The sequence below is a fragment of the Stegostoma tigrinum genome, chromosome 27, assembly GCF_030684315.1.
Source record: "Stegostoma tigrinum isolate sSteTig4 chromosome 27, sSteTig4.hap1, whole genome shotgun sequence".
Lineage (NCBI taxonomy): Eukaryota > Metazoa > Chordata > Chondrichthyes > Orectolobiformes > Stegostomatidae > Stegostoma > Stegostoma tigrinum.
Window position 1 is genome coordinate 26,940,787 of NC_081380.1, and position 19,586 is coordinate 26,960,372.

The 19,586-nt window shown below is 40.0% G+C and overlaps 1 protein-coding gene across 1 annotated transcript in view; it reads left to right on the top strand.

Annotated features, from left to right (window-relative positions):
- supt6h (SPT6 homolog, histone chaperone and transcription elongation factor) overlaps window positions 1-19,586 on the top strand; it is a 71,199-nt gene that overhangs the window by 16,626 nt on the left and 34,987 nt on the right. The window contains exons 9-18 of the mRNA XM_048557526.2: window positions 1,155-1,271; window positions 4,870-4,959; window positions 5,870-6,012; window positions 7,162-7,316; window positions 10,695-10,796; window positions 11,915-12,044; window positions 12,302-12,452; window positions 13,572-13,726; window positions 16,530-16,725; window positions 17,547-17,689. Coding sequence (XP_048413483.2) covers window positions 1,155-1,271; window positions 4,870-4,959; window positions 5,870-6,012; window positions 7,162-7,316; window positions 10,695-10,796; window positions 11,915-12,044; window positions 12,302-12,452; window positions 13,572-13,726; window positions 16,530-16,725; window positions 17,547-17,689 — 1,382 coding nt within the window. The remainder of the gene's footprint in view (window positions 1-1,154; window positions 1,272-4,869; window positions 4,960-5,869; window positions 6,013-7,161; window positions 7,317-10,694; window positions 10,797-11,914; window positions 12,045-12,301; window positions 12,453-13,571; window positions 13,727-16,529; window positions 16,726-17,546; window positions 17,690-19,586) is intronic.

Genomic DNA, 19,586 nt, shown 5'->3' on the forward strand with positions numbered 1-19,586 from the left:
AATGTAACAACTCAATTACACTATGAATTGTAAGCTAGTACCTGAAAGATTAGTGGCAATGGCAGATTGATGATAACTTCTGAAAGTTGGGGTACAGGTGCATAGTTCCTTGAACGTGGAGTCACAGGTAGACAGGATGGTGACAAAGCTATTTGCCTTCATTGACCAAACATTAAGTATAGGAGCTGGGATGTCATGCTGAAGCCACTTTTGAAATACTGCATGCAATTCTGGTCATCCTTCTGTAGGAAGAATGTTTTTAAACTTGAGAGGGTACAGAAGAGGCTTACAAGTGTTTTGCAAGGTCTAGAGGATTTGAGCCACAGGGATAGGCTGAATAGGCGGGGCCTATTTTTCCTGGAGCATCAAGAGGCTGAGAGCTGACCTTGTAGAGGTTTATTAAATCATGAAGGGCATGGATAGGGTAAATAGCCCAGTGTGGGGAATCCAAAATTAGAGGACATGGGTTTAACATGAGAGAGGAAAGACTTAAAAAGGATCTAAGGGATAAATCTTTCACGCAGAGGATGGTGCATGAAATGAGCTGCCAGAGGACGTGGTGGAGGCACGTACCATACCAACATTTAAAGGCATCTGGATGGGTATATGAACAGTAAGGGCTTAGAGGGATTTGGGACCACGTCAGATTGGAATGTCTGGTCGGCGCATGTAAGTTGGACCAAAGAGTATAACTGTATCACTAAATAAATGGATGAGTACAAAAAGATGATGATGTTCATGGCTATTGGGTAAGAACAGCTGACTGGGACTAATTGGAAGGCTCTTTCAGGGAGCCAATAGAGACACAGTGATTCAGTGATCTTGCTGAAATGAGCCCTAAAAGTAATGGATCCTGTTTGGTATCTCACATTCTCTAACCCCTTCACAGATTGAGTTCTAATAACTTGAATTGATTTGTTGCTTTGTATAACTTATTTATTTAAGGAGCATTATGACAAATATGAAGCATTAGGTTATATTGCTGTAGTTTAAGATGAACGGCTCGATCTTAAAAATATGCAATGTTTTAAGCAAATTCTACATAGTGTTGCTTTTGAAATAATGTACAATTTACTTCTTGTGCTGAAAGGTGTATGAAATGGCCATTTGTTTTAGGAAGCTCTTGTCAACTCAACATCTGTTTACTATCCTAGGAAAGCTCAGAATACCTCGAACGTGGCCAGGGTGTGAGCAACTTTAGCCGCAAAGGCCCTGCTACTATCCAGAAGATAAAAGAAGCACTCAATTTTATGAGGAACCAGCATTTTGAGGTACTTCTATTTTGCTGCGAGCTTTAATGGCATTATTTGAGTTAAAACAGCAAGCATTTCATAGATAATAGATTAGGTTAGATTAGATTCCCTATAGTGTGGAAACAGGCCCTTCGGCCCAACAAGCCCACACCACCCCTTGAAGCATCCCACCCAGAGCCATCCCCCTATAACCCCCACACCCCTGAACACTACGGGCAATTTAGCATGGCTGATCCACCTAGTCTGCACATCTTTGGACTGTGGGAGGAAACCAGAGCACCCGGATGAAACCCACACAGACACGGGGAGAATGTGCAAACTCCACACAGACAGTTGCCCGAGGCTGGAATCAAACCCGGGTCCCTGGCGCTGTGAGGCTGCAGTGCTAACCACTGAGCCACCGTGCCACCCCTAGCAACTGCGGATGCTGGAGAATCCGAGATAACAAGGTGTAGAGCTGGATGAACACAGCAGACCAAGCAGCATCTTAGGAGCAGGAAAGCTTGGGCCTGGACCCATTTCATAGCTCCATCTTACAAATGTAAACCAAACTACAGGTCAATAGAATTGTAAAATGTCACTAATGTATTGGGACCATGGAGATGGGTTTGCAAATTTGAACTTCGAAGCAAGGTAACACAAACCATTTTGGGAGTTTGGACATGCAACAATGGGCCCCTTTGAATGAGGATAGGAACTGCTGATTTTCACAGTAAAACATTACATTTCCAAGGCGGGTGTACAAACTTTTAAAAATATTCCTATGCTAATCAACTTTGACTCCTCAGCTGAGGTATTGCTGTTACAGAAACTAGGACATTTATGTGAACATTGAGACAGCATCACTGTAGAAGATTTCAAAGAAATGTCATCTGTGTTTTCATATCTACGTGGGAGCTGCACTTACACATGATTAATTTCCTAGCCTTTGGCTCTTCATTCATCATGGCATTTATGCTGCGACAAACCTGTTCAGTCTTACCCTGTCCTCCACCTTGGAACTCCATTTTTCCATGAAAACTATTACTCATTCACTCACCCTGGAAATCCTCCAGCTAAGATCCTCACATCCTCTTCCTTGGATGCAGGCTAGAACATCTATGTTAACCATTAATTGCTCATCACCAGATGGAGTTGGACCATATAATTCTATCTCCTACTGTCCAAATTTGTTTAGTATTCACTGGTTATTTTGGAACGCAATGGTTAATGTTCCATTTTCTCTCCTCCACTGCAAATTTCTGTAGCCACCTTCATGTGCCTCCTTCACAATCTCCATCAATAACAAGTAACGAGTTCACTGATTTTTGTTGCTACAAAGATAGAACTCAATCTGTTCAGCACCTTCTGGCATTTGCTTTTCCCTTGTTTGCTGATCCAAACTTCTATAGTTACCATTCTCATAAGCACTCGTCTCACAGCTTTTTCTAAATTTTCTTCTTTCTCTCGTCACTCTGTCTCCAAATTCATCTTGTATGTGAAACCCACATCATGCGATGGCCTTGTTCCCACCAAACTGCTAACCAACTAAATTTCCTTTTCTAGCTGGCTGACTGTTCAGAAACTCTCCTCTCTTTGCCTTCTGATCTTTCATCTGTTCTCAAGAAACGCATCATCTCTATTTTCAAATGGCAGCCATATCTAATCTTCCTTTCTTCTCAGGGCCTTAAATGTGTTGTCCATCTTTTGCTCATTTCATCCATCAATCAGATTTCTTCTAACTCAATCATTTGAGTCTCCTTCCTACACCTGCACATTTTACCTGATTTTAATCTCACTGTTACAGCTGTCAAGGCACTGCGCAGCGACATTCCCATCCTATACTGCTCCCCATTTACATATTAAAAATGTCTCTTAGACCAAAACCTTGTCTGTCTCTGTCCAATTTTGCTTGATCACAAAATTCCAGATGTGGTACAGTACAAATGCAAGCTATTTGGCCCATCATGCCTGCACCAGCTGTAAAAGTTCAGAGTGTGTCTTAGCTGTATCCTCCTGCCTTTTTTCAATACCCTTCCATGTTATTTGTACGTCACTAATTATCCAGTGTCCTCCTGAATGTATAAGTTGAACCTACCTCCACCATATTTCCAGGCAGCGTACACTCCAGCCAAATCACTTGTTGTGTGAAAACATACTTTTTCTCACATCTCACTTGCAGTTTGTGCGTATCACTTTAAATCTGTGTCCTCTTGTGCTTCAACCTAATAATGAATAGGAAGATTTTCTCTCTCCCTATGCTATCCAAACCCCACACATGTTTGAAAACTTCTTAGCCTTCTGTCCAAAGAGGATAGTTCCAAACTCTCCAATCGATCCTCACAACTGAAATTTCTTATCCCTGGAACTATTATTATAAATGTCTCCTTTGTGATCTCTCCAAAACATTCACATCCTTTTATAGCATGCTGCCAAAACTATGCATTACTTCAGGTGATGACAAACAAGTATCTTGTACCTCCTTGCGTTTGTATTCTCGCCACTATTAATAAAGACAAGGATGGTGCACACTTTCTTAACTGCTGTATCCACCTGCCCTGCCACATTCAGTGATCTATGGTATTATGTACCCAAACCCCTCTGCCCCGTATCTCCCTTAGAATTGTACCCCTTACTTTATATTATCTGTCAAAAATGTATCACTTCATGTTTGTTGGCATTGAACTTCATCTGTTGCCTATCTAACCACCTCAACAACTAGTCCTTCTAGGGTTCCAGGCTGCTTCGATCTTTCAGATCATCTGTAAAATTTGAACTTGACCTCTGCAAACCAAGGTTGGCATCATTAATGAATGTCAGGAAAATCAAATGTCCCAATACAGACCCTTGGGGAATTCCACTACAAACGTTCCTGCAACCCAAAGAGAGTAGCCATTGACCATTGCTCTTAGTCAAATTTTGCAATCATATTGCTACTGTTCCTTTTGCTACATGAGCAGTTTCATTTCCCAGAAGTCTGTTCTGTGGCCTGTATTGAACGCCTTCCAGAAGTCCATGTACACCACATTAACAGCATTACCCTCATCAGCCCCCACTGTTGTTAACTTTTTCAAAAAACCTCAGTTGGCTGAAAGATAATAAAGTGTGAAGCTGGATGAACACAGCAGGCCAAGCAGCATCTCAGGAGTGCTGCTTGGCCTGCTGTGTTCATCCAGCTTCACACTTTATTATCTTGGATTCTCCAGCATCTGCAGTTCCCATTATCAGTTGGTTTCCTTTTTAGAAACACATGCTGGTTGTCTTTAATCAATCTATGTGACTACTAATTATATCCCAAATAATTACTTTGAGAAGCTTCCCCACTGTTGAAGTTCGTGAAGCATATGAAATGTTGCCACTGTAAAAAGTGCAAGTGTTTTTGAGGATAATTCCTGTATTTGTAAGTAAAAGGATGTTATTTTGAAGACTAACTTAGAAGAAAACTGGTATAAATTGAATTCATAAAAATCACGACATTAAAGAAGGTTGTTGCATCTTTGGGATGATAGATGTAAAGTATTGATGTAACACGAGTTAATATCTGTTAACATGTTTCTTAAAACAGCTCTTGAAAGAAGTTGTTCTTAATAAGTACATTTTCTTTGTCCACTTTATTAACGTATCTTTATTTTCCTAGGTGCCTTTCATTGCATTCTACAGAAAGGAGTATGTGGAGCCAGAACTGAACATCAATGACTTGTGGAAGGTCTGGCAATGGGATGAAAAGGTAAGCATTGATGTTTAAAATAGAATAAATTCCTAACTGTTTAATTAATAAGAATCAACATTGCTGACTTCCACACCCTTCAAGAAATCAATGTAATACTGTTATTTAAGGAAAGGCAGAAAAGAGAATCTTGAACTACGGGACACTTAGTTCCCTTGGGATATTCCTGATGACCAGGGAGCCTAGAAACCGGGGTCACTGTCTAAGGATAGTAGGAACTATGTGTACAGCCAGATGAACACCACAGGCCAAGCAGCATCAGAGGAGCCGGAAAGCTGACGTTTCAGGCCTAGACCCTTCTTCAGAAATGGGGCAAGGGAAGGGGGATCTGAAATAAATAGGGAGAGAGGGGGAGGCGGATAGAAGATGGATGGCGGAGAAGATAGGTGGAGAGGAGACAGACCGGTCAAAGAGGTGGGGATGGAGCCAGTAAAGGTGAGTGTAGTTGGGGAGGTAGGTAGGAGATAGGTCAGTCCAGGGAGGACGGACATGTCAAGGGGGTGGGATGAGGTTGGTAGGAGGTGGGGGTGGGGCTTGAGGTGGGAGCAAGGACAGGTTAGGAAGACTGGGATGAGCTAGGCTGGTTTTGGGATGCGGTTGGCGGGGGGGGGGGGGCAGAGATTTTGAAGCTTGTGAAGTCAATGTGGACTCTTGACCTGTAGAAAACCACTCTTAACATCTGTTCACAGTGGCACAATAATTTGCACAATTTGTGCTCTTTTGAAACTGCAGATTTCATGGTGAGAAATTGCCCCTGTGTAGTTGATTCAACTGCACTGTATATTCTAGAGTAATTTAGAACTTTTAATTTTAAAACAAATCTTCATCTGGCTCTCTCTCACACTCTGCTTTAGTGGGTCTAATATAGCATAGTCCAGCCTGAATCACCGTTTGTAATTCTTTAATACAGTGGACGCAGCTTAGAACGCGAAAGGAAAACCTTACACGACTGTTCCAGAAGATGCAGGCATACCAATATGAACAAATTTCTGCTGATCCAGACAAACCCCTGGCTGATGGAGTTAGGGCACTTGACACAGCAGACATTGAAAGGTAACTTCTTGATGTTATGACTGGAATATCGAGTCCTAAATCGTTTTTTCTGAGAAGTTAAATACAGATCCTTTGGTTTAGACTCATTGGGCTGAAGGGTCTCTTCTGCTGCGTGATGTATGAATATGAAGGTTCTTTATTTCCTCATTTAATCATTAAAACATGGGATTGTTGATTAAGATGCTTGTGATTTTTGCAAAAGAGCATATATTTTGAAATCGTAGAATTGAATGACTGAAGACATTGTATTGGATAAATTATGTATCAGAGAATGATGAGACACACATTGTGACCCACTGCCTGACATGTAGTGAACTGCATGGAATGCTCTTCCTCCAAATGTCTACAGATGTTGGCTGTTTTACAGCTTTCAGGACTTGTAGATTTCTGCTACCCTTTATCAAAGTGCTTAATGATGTCCCTCCTGAATGGCCTGCTGCAAATATCAAAATTGCTAATATTTTCTGTTCAATCTGTTGGAGATGTTCCAATTTACCTCTTGAAGTGGGGTGGGACTTGAACCCTGTTGTCCTGGCTCAAAGTTATGGATGCCATCACCGCACGAAGCCAATCCATATTAAAATGATAGATACTTTCTAATCAACCCCTGTTCAGAAGCGTTATTACATATCTCTGGAGTAGGTGGGACTTGAAACTGGGTCTTTTGGCTCAGAGGGAGGGGCAGCACCACTCACCACAAGAGCCCTAATATTAGAAATATATTCCTATGAAGTAAGTTTACACCATCTGAGGAAATAATTTTTCTTCATTACCGATTTTTGTTTTCTCTCCAGAAAGTTTTCTTAACACCTTTACATAACATAATTTGGTTGTTTTTGCCGTCTGTTTCAATAATTTGATTCTTTTTCAATATACTTTTGCATCTGCATTGCACCCCTTCCCAAAAGCAATGTATTTTCCTTGATATGCAGTTACTACAGCTTAGGGAAGTGCCATTAGTATAGTCTAAATAATTATGCACATATTTCTGCTTTGAAGCATTTTCTTTGTAAATGTCGATGCTCCATTGATTTCTCTTGGCTCTTTTTTAATGCAAAAGGCTTGAAACAATTTTGCTTTCTTCTGTATTTGTTCTTATAAATTTTGCTTTGTGCTTTTATCTGATATTCATTCTTTCTACTTGTGTAGATTGAAAGACGTACAGTCAACTGATGAGTTGCGAGATGTCTATAATCATTTCCTGCTGTATTATGGTCGTGATATTCCAAAAATGCAAAATGCCTCAAAGCCAAGGAAAAAGAAATACAAAAAAAACCAGCAGGATGGAGAAGATGAAGAGGAAGGTTAGTATGTCACCAGTTTGACATAAAATTTCCTTGTTGTAGAAGATTTAATCATTTTCTTGAAGCTTTGGCACGTGGAACAGCATTTGATGAGGAACATTGCTATAAATGGGATTTTCCTACTTGGGGGACCAGATTCATCCCAGAGTGTCGAAGAATGCAGGATGAGGATAATGGACGCATTAATGGTTATCTTTGGTAATTATAAAGATTGTGGGAAGGTTCATGTTGACTCGAATATAGCAAATGTAACTCCACGATTTCATAACAGTGGAGGAGGGAAGGGTGGAAACCTACCTGTTAGCTTGATGCCCATAGCAGGGAAAATCTTAGAATCTATTATAAAGGATGAAATAAAAGAACTTTTAGGGGGGAAAAAGAATGACAACTTTGAGCAGAGTCATCTTGAATTTATGGAATGGAAATCATGTTTCAGCAACTTGTTGGAGTTTTTTGAAGATATTATTGCTTTTAGCATTGACGAAAAGGAAGTATTGGATATGCTGTATTTGAACTTTGAGAAGACTTTTGATGAGGTCGCTCATAGGTTAGTCAATGAAATCAGAGTACATGGAATTAGAGGGAATATACACCTTTGGATTGAGAATTGATGAATAGGTGGAAAGCAGAGAGTAAGATTAAATAGATCATTCTCAGGATGGCTGGCTGATCTAATGGGTACCACTAAGATCTGTGGGAGGCTCACAACTGTTCGCAAACTATGTAAATAACTTAAATTGGGAACTAATTGAAATATTTCCATATTTTCTGAAAACACCAGCCTACTTGGGAAAGTAACATGAGAGGACAGTGTACAAAAATTGAAGTGGTCTTGAGCCAGCTGAATGAGCTAGGATTTGGCAACTAGAATATCATGTGAATACGTGAAAAGTTATTCAGTTTTGTAGGGAAAAAAAGGTTTTTATAGCGTTGAGAAGTGTGGCTATCCAAAGGGGTCTGGTTGTCCTTGACTAAATCATGAAAAGCAGGTGCAGTAAGAAAGTGAAAAGGCAAATGGTGTGTTGGTATTTAGTTTAAGAGGATTTGAGTACAGAAGTAATGATGTCTTGCTGCATTTGTATAAAACCTTGGTGAGGTTTCGGCGAGGGTAAGTGTATAATTTCGGTCCCCTTGTCAGGAGGAAATACTTAATATGGAGGGAGTGCAAAAGAGATTCAGCAAATTACTCCCTGCGATTGCAGGTTTGTTTTAGATTAGAGAATACAGACCCAATTTCTTCAGTTTTGAAGAGTTGATCTTATTGAAATGTGCTTATAGTGCCTAACAACATGGTTAGAAATAGCATGTTCCCCTAGCTGGTGACTCTTTAACTAGAGAAGATAATCTCAGGATAAGGGACAGGCCACTTGAGTCTAAATTTGAAGTGCGGAGGAACTACTTCAGTCAGAATTGTGAACCTTTGGAATTCTGTATCCTTGTGGAGGCTTAATCACTGAGCAGGTTCAAGACAAATCAGTAGGCTTCTGCAGGCTAACGACATCAAGGAACATGATGATAGTGTGGCAAAGTGACATGGGGAGGTTGTTTACCCAAGAATGAGTGGTCGACAAGGTTGATGGACTGAGTGGCCTCCTGTTGCTATGTAATGTATTACCTTCGTTTAACAATAGTTATGAATGTTAAAATCTTTAAGGAGATTTTATTCAGCCAGTTGAGGTCAAGGCTAGAACTCAAAATTTCGTCCAGGGATAAACTAATTTGTATTAGTAGTATCTTCCTTTCTACTCTTGGATGCCAATGACTGCATCACAAAAGTACAATTCCAGAATGTGGTTCTAGATTCTAATGGGGCAGATTAGACCACTTTTTCACTTCCCTATGATGTGTTTGCTTTGGCATTTGAGATTAAATATGTTCTAGATCTCAAGGAGCTTCGTAAATAATTTTCTAAGTTCTCCTTGGGAATCTCCTTTTTGTGATCTCCTAATAGCACGTGGGCTTTTACTGTGATGTAAGTGATTTGGTTGTATCCTTTTGCCTTGTTTGGAAATGGTTTACACTATATTCTTGATTGTGACAGTTATCTTTACTTAGTGAGTTTCGGGAGCCCATGTCCACCATGGAAGCCGTTGTGGCATTTTCTACACAGGAAGATAGTGGGCTGCACGGGTACGCTGTTCCATGGCCTTAGTTTTCTGTCAAAACACAGAATGGAGTTGGAGGAACACAGCAGGACAGGCAGTATCAGGGAGCAGGAAAGTTGACTTTTCGGGTCGGGATCCTTCTTCAGAAATGGGGGAAGATGAAAGGGAGCTCTGAAAATAAGCAGAGAGGAGGGGTGGAGCTGAGGCTGGGAAAGGTAGGCGGGGTGGTGATAGGTAAGCGCAGGTAGGCAGTGGTGGGGATTGGTCAGTGATTGGGAGGGAAGTCGTACAGGTTGTGTCAGGTAAAGGAGGTGGGGATGAGAGGGAGGTTTGGTCATGGGATGAGGCCGGGGTTGGGGAGATTTTGAAACTGGTAAAGTCTACATTGAGACCATTGGGTTGTAGGCTTCCATGGCAGAATATGAGCTGCTGCTCCTCCACTTTTGGAGCGGCGTCATTGTGACACTGGAGGATGCCCAGGATGGACGTGTTGCCCAGGGAATAAGAGGGCAAGTTGAAGTGGTTTGCGACTGGAAAGTGTTGTTGTTTGTCGCGAACAGAACATAAGTGCTGTTCCTCTGATACTGCCTGCCCTATTGTCTTCTTCCAGCTGTGTTATCTCTGACTCCAGCATTGGCAGCTCTTAAGGTCTCTCTTGGTTTCCTGTCAGCTGTTTTCCCAGTTGACTAAGCCTTTTGTTTCTGTATGCTTGTTCGATCCATTAGTTTGTTTTCAAAATCCTATTTCCTGTTGTATGCTTGAATGAACACCCAGAAGGGTTACTCAAGCCAAAACATTAATTCTGATTTTTCTTCACAGATGCTGGCTGACCCGCTAAGCTTTTCCAGCAATTTCCTTTTTTGTTCCATATTACTAGACTGTTTATTCCTGGCATATCTATTCCAACTGCTGTGTAACATTCTCAATCCTAAAAATTTTACTTTATGTACTAAAACAAATTGATTAACTTAAATATTCAGTTACTGCCTTTAAAGCAGTGACAGAAGTATAGGTTTTGGATAGACCATAGAAAGCTATGTAAGCTGATATAAATTTTCTAGAAAGTCCCAGTTGACTGCAAATCCAATGGTAAAGAATAGTCAAGGTCTAAGTATATGTAACATTGCATTTTCCCAAAATCAAATAAATTTATAAATGGTAATGTGCTGCTTTTTTTAATTCTGTTTCCAGTAAACTTCAGTTTTTGTGAGACTTGTCATACTTTTGCACTTAATTGATTACCTTCACTATCAATTTATCATTTCTTTTTCAGGAGAGAGGGATGAAGAGGTTGAAGATGATGAACATCGTGGGCCAGAACTTAAGCAGGCTTCTCGCAGAGACATGTATACAATCTGCCAGACTGCTGGTCTAGGTAGAGAATCAGAATGTGTTTCCTTCATGTCATGAAGTCATTTTTCTTTAGGATTGCTTTTAATAAACTAAACTACATTGTAAAAAATCTGTCCTCCTATTAGACAGCATCCGTGGGCAACGTTTGTTCACAAAATAAGAATATCCTTCTTGAGATCTTTTAGATGTATATCATTATGTATATCAAATTATTACCTCAATATTCCATACAATTACCTTTGTTTTAATCAAACCTAAGTGACATAAGACTATTAGGCAACATGGAGAACAATTTTTCCCTCTGTGTGTTTTGCACCAAGAATGTCTATTACCTCATTGTAGCATTCCCTGACTCTGCTCCTACTTCAGCCACTGCTGAAACTGTCACCTGTGTATTTGTTATCTTCAAATGACGGTTCCAATGCACTCCTTGCCAAATTGTCATCCTCCGCCCTCTGTAAAGTTAAATGTCATCCAAAATTCTACTGCCCATTCAACTCATTCATTAACTTGGAACAAATGCTTAATGTTTTGCCTTTGTTTTCAAATCCCTTTGTGGCCTTGCCTACCCTGTTTCTGTAACCTACCCTGCAATACTTAGATCTGTGCTCGTGACTGACCTCTTGCGCATCTCCAGTTTTAATTGCTCCACTGTTGGAGGCCATACTTTCATATGTAGTGGAGGAAATCCCTTCCTAAATCTCACTAACTCTACCTCTCTTCATTCCTTTGTGATGCCCCTCAAAGCCCACCAATTGCCCAAACCTACTGTTATTGGCCCAATATCATCTTGGTGTCTGGAGTCGTCATTTGTTTGATAATGCTGCTGTAAATATACTTATAACATAATAAAATGCTTAAAGGTACCATATAAACATTATTATCAGCAACTTGGACATGTGATGGAAACATAAATCAGGGCAAAATGGTACGACATTCGAGGAGAGTGCAAATTCTAGTCCATTTGTTACTGGATTCTAATTATGTATTACTAAAGTCTGCTTTGGTATAACTCCTTGCTGAAAACACTATAATATCAATTATTCTAAATTGAATTTTAAGACAGAAATGATTGTAGCAATAGAACATAGTGTGCAGGCTTATAAACACCTCTGCTGACTTAAGCTACATGTTTTCTAGACGGTCTTGCAAAGAAATTTGGTTTGACTCCTGAACAGTTTGGTGAGAACCTGAGAGACAGTTACCAGCGACATGAAACTGAACAGTTTCCTGCTGAGCCGCTGGAACTTGCAAAAGATTACGTCTGCAGGTTAGCAGTAAAATTGATTAAAGTTTGTATTTACTTTTAGAATGTAGATTTCATCATAACATTTTTTTGGACTTGCATTTTGTTTGACTCTTAAATCTATGTCAAGTGTATTTTTGGGTTTAACATACTATTTCAAAACTTTCATGAGAAAAAAATGAATGTTTGCACTAAATTAAAACCGTGAACATTTGAAGTGATTTCCACAAATATGAAGTTAGCTGCCTGCATCAGTCTGATAATCTTTATGCATCTTCCAGTCAATTTCCAACACCTGAGGCTGTTCTGGAAGGTTCGCGATACATGGTGGCCATGCAGATTGCCCGAGAACCATTGGTCAAGCAAGTTGTACGACAGACCTTCCAAGAAAGAGCCAAGATTAACATTAAACCAACAAAAAAAGGCAAAAAGGTAACATGAAACCTCAAAATGCATGCAAATTTTAGAAGTTGAGAAAGGGAGAAAAGTGATTTTTTCCTCTTCATTTCCACCATGTCAACTTGAGGTTAATGCAGTTACCAAGTTTTTATTGTAACTTTGCCATCATAATTAGATATAATCATGGCTGTCCTACACCAGTGAACTTGACATAGCTATGTCAGGTTATCAAGCATTGGAACAGAATTGGCTAAAAGTATCAGCAAGAGCAGCTTAGTTTATTTCCATAGTTAAAGCAATGTATTTAGTCTGATTTGGAATCTCTTTTGGAAGGTACAAAATAAATTAACCTCTTAATCTCATGTAGTTGACACACAAGATTGTATAATTCCTCCAGTTCTGTAGAGATATCCTTTGGCATTGGGCAGGTAACACAGCCTTTGAGAGCATCATCATCAGCCGCAGTGAGCAGTACCTATCCCCTAACTAGACTTCTAGCCATTTCATTACCACCTTCTGCCTCAGAGGGTGCATGCCAGAGGAAGATGACTGAAAACTGAGTTTAGGAAAGTCAGTGTTTGTTCTGAAGTTAAACATAACAGTGAGGTTAGTTTGTGGTTTCCTTAGGTGTCCTAGACAGTTAGCAGCAGAGGGAACAAAGCATCTAGTGAACGCCCAAAATTTGCTGAAAGAAAATAAAATTGCAGTTGTGCCAGCGTGAATAAGAACTTTGATGGGGAGATAGTGATAGTCCTTGACTGAAGGCTTCGGTGTTTGAGGATATTGCTGCAATAAAAGAAATAATGTGAATCCTTTTCTGATGTCTGCATTGAAATCTTTCTGACCTATTTTGTCCAGTTTAATGTAGTTCGTATTTTTCTTGGTGTTAAACTGGCAGAATATCTTCAGTGAATATCTTCAGTAATTGACATTCATTTAAAAAAGAATGTGAGGGTCTACCAAGACTGGTTTTACTTTGAGATCTGTCTTGTTCAGTATTAATTACCATCAGCTAGAATCTTTAGGGGACAGTAAAAATGTTATTCCTGTCAAGGTTTGGAGGGGTATTGTGTATCTGTAGCTGAAATTCTGTAAATGAAGGTTTACGATATCATGAGACTCTTAACACTGGATCCATTTTTGTCATTGCAGGATATTGATGAAGCCCATTTTGCTTATTCATTCAAATATGTAAAGAACAAGCCAGTTAAGGAATTGAGGGATGATCAGTTCCTCAAAATGTGCCTTGCTGAGGATGATGGCTTACTAACGATTGACATCTGTATTGATATGAAAGGAGTTGAGGGGTGAGTTATCACAAAAGCAGATTTAAAGTTCTCCAGGGTTTGTGATGTGAAAGCTGTTTTATTGCTGAAGCAGTGATAATGTTTGTGTGTAGGTATTTATTACGTATTTCCGAAGAATACTGCTGTTGATGAAAATACTTTGCACTTAATTTTTGGTTGGTTACATGCATCTGAAGGTTTGATCGAGGATGTCATTTTGTGGTGGATATTCTTGTGAATAATGGAATTTTCTCCCTTTTTCCAAAATTCAGTGGCATAAAGTAGACAGGGTTGCAGAAATGAATGACCAAAATTGTTGTTAGGGTATCAACTTAATTCTGTACTATTGAACAGTATTTCTCTTCAGCTTCTCGGGCAGGAGCTCACAGCATTTTTAAGGGTTGAAGCTTCCACTGGCCGACCTGGTCAAACATCTGATTGGAACAGCATAACGGAGGAGAAAACAAAACTTTATTAATGTAATAAAAATTGACAGTAAATAATTTAAGTTACTGATTGAATGAGTGTTTAAGGGCAATGCTGCTTAATTTTTTTGCTCAATCTTATTGAAATGTTGTCTGGAAGAATAATAGCAATAGGTTTGGTAGGGAGCATGTTGACAAGTGGTAAGTTTTCAGTCAGCAAACTGTGGGCAATGGAACACCCTGCATTGAAGATGGGAGTGCTGTAACTGGTGTAATTTAATTAAGGTTTGTTCTCAGTGTAATTGCAGAGTGACTTGGATAGTGATGAAATCTGAAAGGAATTGGGACAATGCCAGGATTCTGATAATTTAACAAGAAAAACAGAAGTTGCTGGAAGTTCAGGTCTGGCAACATCGATGAAGAAAAATCAAAGCTAAACGTTCTGGGTCAGGCGACCCTTCCTCAGAACTGGTGGTAGATGGGAAAACATTGATTTATATGTAGAAAATAGGGAGGGAATTGGGGTAGGGAGTAAACAATAGGACAAAGGATAGAGCTTGAAGAGAGGTGAGCAGTTGGATAGACAAAGGAGTTGATAATGATCTGGCTAGGAGGGTGAATAGTTGTTACTGGGATTGTTAGTGACTAACAGCTAGTATGTAATGGCAGCTATGTGACAACAAGAGATAATAAGAATGGTCAATGCTGGATTCTGAGATAACAGTGTGGAGCTGGAGGAACACTGAAGAAGGGTCCCAACCCAAAACGTCAGCTTTCCTGCTCCTCTGATGCTGCCTGGCCTAACCTGGAGGAACACAGCAGGCCAGGCAGCATCAGAGGAGCAGGAATGCTGAAGTTTTGGGTTGGGACCCTTCAGTGTTTCTCCAACTCCACAGTGATAACAAGGTCTGGTGTGTTGAGTAGGGGAGTAGATGTAGGAGAGTTTAGGCCTTAAAATTATTGAACTTGATATTGAGTCTGGAGGGCTGCAGGGTCCCCAAGTGGAAAATGAAGCGTTGTTTTTCCAGTTTGCGCTGAGCTTTGCTGGAACACTGCAGCAAGGCAGAGACAGAGATGTTGACCAGGGAACAAGATGGTGTGTTAAAGTGGCAGAAAACAGGTAGCTCAGGGTCTTTTTTGAGTGCAGAACATAGATGTTCTGCAAAGCAGTCACCCAGTCGACGCTTCATTTCTCCAGTGTAGAGGAGACCACATTGTGAGCAGCAAATGTAGTAGACTAGATTATGGGAAGTGCAGATGAAGTGTTGCTTCACCTGAAAGGCCCTTGGACAGTGGAGAGGGAGGAGGTAAATGGTCCAGTGCTGCACCTTCGGTTGCAAAGGAAGGTGCCGTGGGGCTGTTGGGGGTGAAGGAAAAGTGGACAAGGGTGTGCCAGAGGGAACGGTCCCTGCGGAAAGCTGACAAGGGAGGGGAGGGGAATTTGTGGTTGGTGGGGGCATCTCACTGGAGGTGGCGACAATGGCATCTGCTAATCTTCTGGTTGTAGATGCTGGTGGGATGGTAGGTAAGGACAAGGGGGGAACCTCATCCCTGTTGCTTGAGGCAAGAGAAAGGGTGAGGGCGGAAGTCCAAGAGATGGGTCAGACCAGTTGAGGGTCCCGTTGACAGCCCTGATGAATTAAATCCACTTTGGCAAAGAGAAATCTGACTATTTCAAATACATATCAGTTTTATTATCTGTTATGGCTGGAAGTTCTGTAATACATTGTTTACCTTCTGACTCCGCAACGTCTGTCTATCACATACAAGGCTTTATTCAAGAGTGTAATGAAAAGCCACACTTGCTGCAAGAGTTCAACTTCAGTGATATTCTGCTTGATTGCTTCGCATCCACCATTTTAAACATTCACTCCACCTACACGAGAATATGGTAGTGGTATTGTGTACCATCTATAAGATGCACAGCTGCACCTCTACGAGCTTCCCTCAACAGGATTTTTAAAAATCCATTACCTTTACCATTGGGAAGGACAAGGGCATCAAACAAAAGAATGCCATCACCTGCAGGTTACGGTCCAAGCTACATGCCAACCCTACTACAATTTAAAAAGGTGACTAATTGCCACATTCTCAAGGCTATTTGTGATAGACAGCAAATGTTGCCCTTGCCAGTATGTTCACTTACAATATATTTTTTAAAAAATTAGGTGCTCCCTGGGGTTTTGGTAAAGTTGTTAGGATTTTGGTAAGCTATTCTAGAAACATTCCGTCAGTCTCTGTCTGTCTTTGAAAAATAGATTCTAAATACAGTGAATAATCTATTCCAGATTTCCCTTACTATTGAAGCTTAAGCAGAAAATCTGTTCTCTGTATTTGTGGTATGCAGGGATATCTTACCAGACAATGAGTCTGAGTTATGGTATTATCTCATTTTTTAGTTATGGAAATGACCAGACTTATTTTGATGAAATCAAGCAATTTTACTATCGTGATGAATTCAGCCATCAAGTGCAAGAGTGGAACAGACAACGCAGCATGGCAATTGAACGTGCACTAAACCAGTTCCTCTACCCCCAGATGGGTAAGGAACTGAAAAATAAGCTGCTAATTGAGACAAGGGACTACCTTTGCAAGGTATGTGAGGAACGTTATAGTTTCTGTTCTCAATGACCCTTCAGCGGTAGGAACATTCTGTATGTAGGATCTGTAGTGGTTTCCATTTCCACTGTAATGTACTGCAGTACCAAAACGGTAAAATACCTCATTTAAATCTGTCTTGGCATTCATTGCTGACAAAATGTTTTCAAAAGTACCTTGAAGTATTCAGTTTGTCAACTATTGCCAATGTCCTGCACTTAGAGTGCTATTAATTTGAAGGTTGACACTACCTACACTTGCAGTCGCAAAAGTAAATTTTATGCAAGTTAGAATGTAATGTTGAAACTCTATGTTGATCTGATGGTAAGTTGAAGGAGCATCAAGGTTCTTAAACACAAATGAAGCTTGAAAACTACATGTAACTTTGGATAAGGGATCTGAATGATAAAAATTTTTAGAACAGTTGCAAATTTGAAACCAAATCAGGCTGATTACAGTCAATAATTCTACAAGCTTGACCACAATCAACAGGTCTTTAAATGGGCTCAGAGCTACCTGTTTACAGTTTAGATTATTAATAAATTTTCAGTTTCACCAGAGGCATAAAAAGGAGTGGAGTGGAAAATGAAAATTTTGCTGCATATGTTTTACTAGATGCTGCTTTTATATCTATAAAAATGTACACACAGCACTTCCAAAAGAATGTTTCATGAAAAAATGTAATTGCTTGAATGTCAACTGGGTTTAGTGAATTAACCAAATTGCAGTCTTGTGAAGACCTGAGGGTTTTTTTTTGTCTAGTTATTTTCTTTGTTTAAAAATTACTTTTAGTAACAACTTGCTGCTGTCATTTTAAGTGTTGTAGCCGCAAACTTTACAACTGGCTGAAAGTTGCGCCATATCGACCTGACCAGCAGAATGAAGAAGATGATGATGACTTCATGGAAGAAAATCAGGGTAAAGGAGTTCGAGTGCTTGGTTTGGCATTTTCAGGAGAAAGGTATGTTGACAAGGAAATGTATTTTCTTTTTAATATGTTAAAGTGAGTAATATTTATACTGAGAGGTCCATGGAAAACACCATTTGTCTTCATGGAAGAACACTTGGAATTAGACATGGTAAACTCTTAAACAAAGGCATTACCCAGTTTCATGGATGCAGTGCTTACTAGAATGGTGTGAACTAATGTTCTTATGGTATGACCGTGTTTCTCAACCCAATTCCTTCCTTTGTCAGAGATAATGGGAACTGCAGATGCTAGAGAATCCAAGATAACGAAGTATGGGGCTGGATGAACAGCAGGCCAAGCAGCATCTTAGGAGCACAAAAGCTGACGTTTTGGGCCTAGACCCTTCATCAGAAAAGCTTTTCTGATGAAGGGTCTAGGCCCAAAACATCAGCTTTTGTGCTCCTAAGATGCTGCTTGGCCTGCTGTGTTCATCCAGCCCCACACTTTGTTATCCTTACTTTGTCAGATCACATTTTACTGCTAATTCCTGTAATATCATTCAATATTTCAGTTTGGTGTGTATGTATTCCTAATTTGCAGTAAACGCAGCAGAGGTACCCAACATAGGAGTAATATTTTTAAATAGAATTTGCTACATTGTATCCTGTACCTTGATTATTTTAGTGCCAGGATTGGAGTTCACTAAAAGATTCCGTTAGTTCTATTTACTGAATCAGAAATCTATTAACATGCTGAGTAAACTTGCTTTTTGGGAGAAGGGTTTCTGTGAAATGTCATAAAATATACCTCACTCTTGACCTATTATTTGCATTTACCATGCTGGTAACAGATCTGTTTGAAGAAGCATTGCAGTTTAAAAGTAATTTGAGTAGAGAAATTTTACATTGTCCAAACCACTGCTGCTCAAACCCTACGTTACTTGTCAGCTTCAGTGAAGAAATGGCCAGTCAAATGCATAGTATGTGGTAACTGTGCAGCCTAATTCATGGTATGTTTGAACATCTATTTCTAGAATCTAGAGCTAAAGCCTTTTATTGTGAACATGACCTTGAGTGTACACACGCAATGGCATGACCCAAATTTGGAGGCAACTGAAGGAAGTGACACTGCTGAAAATGCCTAATGTAAATACTCAAATTGAAGGAGAATGATGCGGTCAGAGGGAGGTGTGGGGTGCAGCAGATGCAGCAGCAGGCCCACACCTGGGTGGTATTAATTTATTCATCAATCAGTTTAATCAAAACAGCCTTGTGCCTCCTGTTCATGAAGGCCATATGCTGAAGATTAAATGTCAGGTGCTCCAGACTCTCTGGTCTCAACCACTCCTGAATTCCTTTCCTTCATCAGCAAGCATCATTCACATTACGATCAGCCCACTTCTGCATTCTCCCCCACCCCCACCGCCCATCACCTCACATGAATAGCTTGATTTTCAGTGGATTTCAGAAGTTTCCTCTGTAATCTATTAAGTTAAATAATTTGAATGCTTGTACTTCGTAATGATTCTTACCATGTAACAGTAGTGTCCTTAGCTCAGGCTAGAGCTTGGGGTTCAAGTCCCAAATGTCCATGAGATGTGCCATTAGATGCCCGAATAGATTGGGCGTTCTAAAAAAAATTACTAAAATTTAAAGTGTCATTGTGATGGAATGGCTGTTGGTCAGAAGTTCTGGGTTCAAGTCCTATCTGCCCTAAAGGTGTGTCATAACATACTCAAACTGATTTATATTCAAAAATGCAGTTTTAATGAGTTTAATCTAGTCATGAGTTTGGAATAGACTGTTTCTATATGAGAATATAGTTAAAACCATTTATAACCTGAAATTCCAGTTTCTTGGTACTGAAATGATCATCAGTTTGACAGGTTACAGGCATGATGGAGCAATGGAAACTGCTTCAAAAATATTGCTTATTAAATTTTATATAC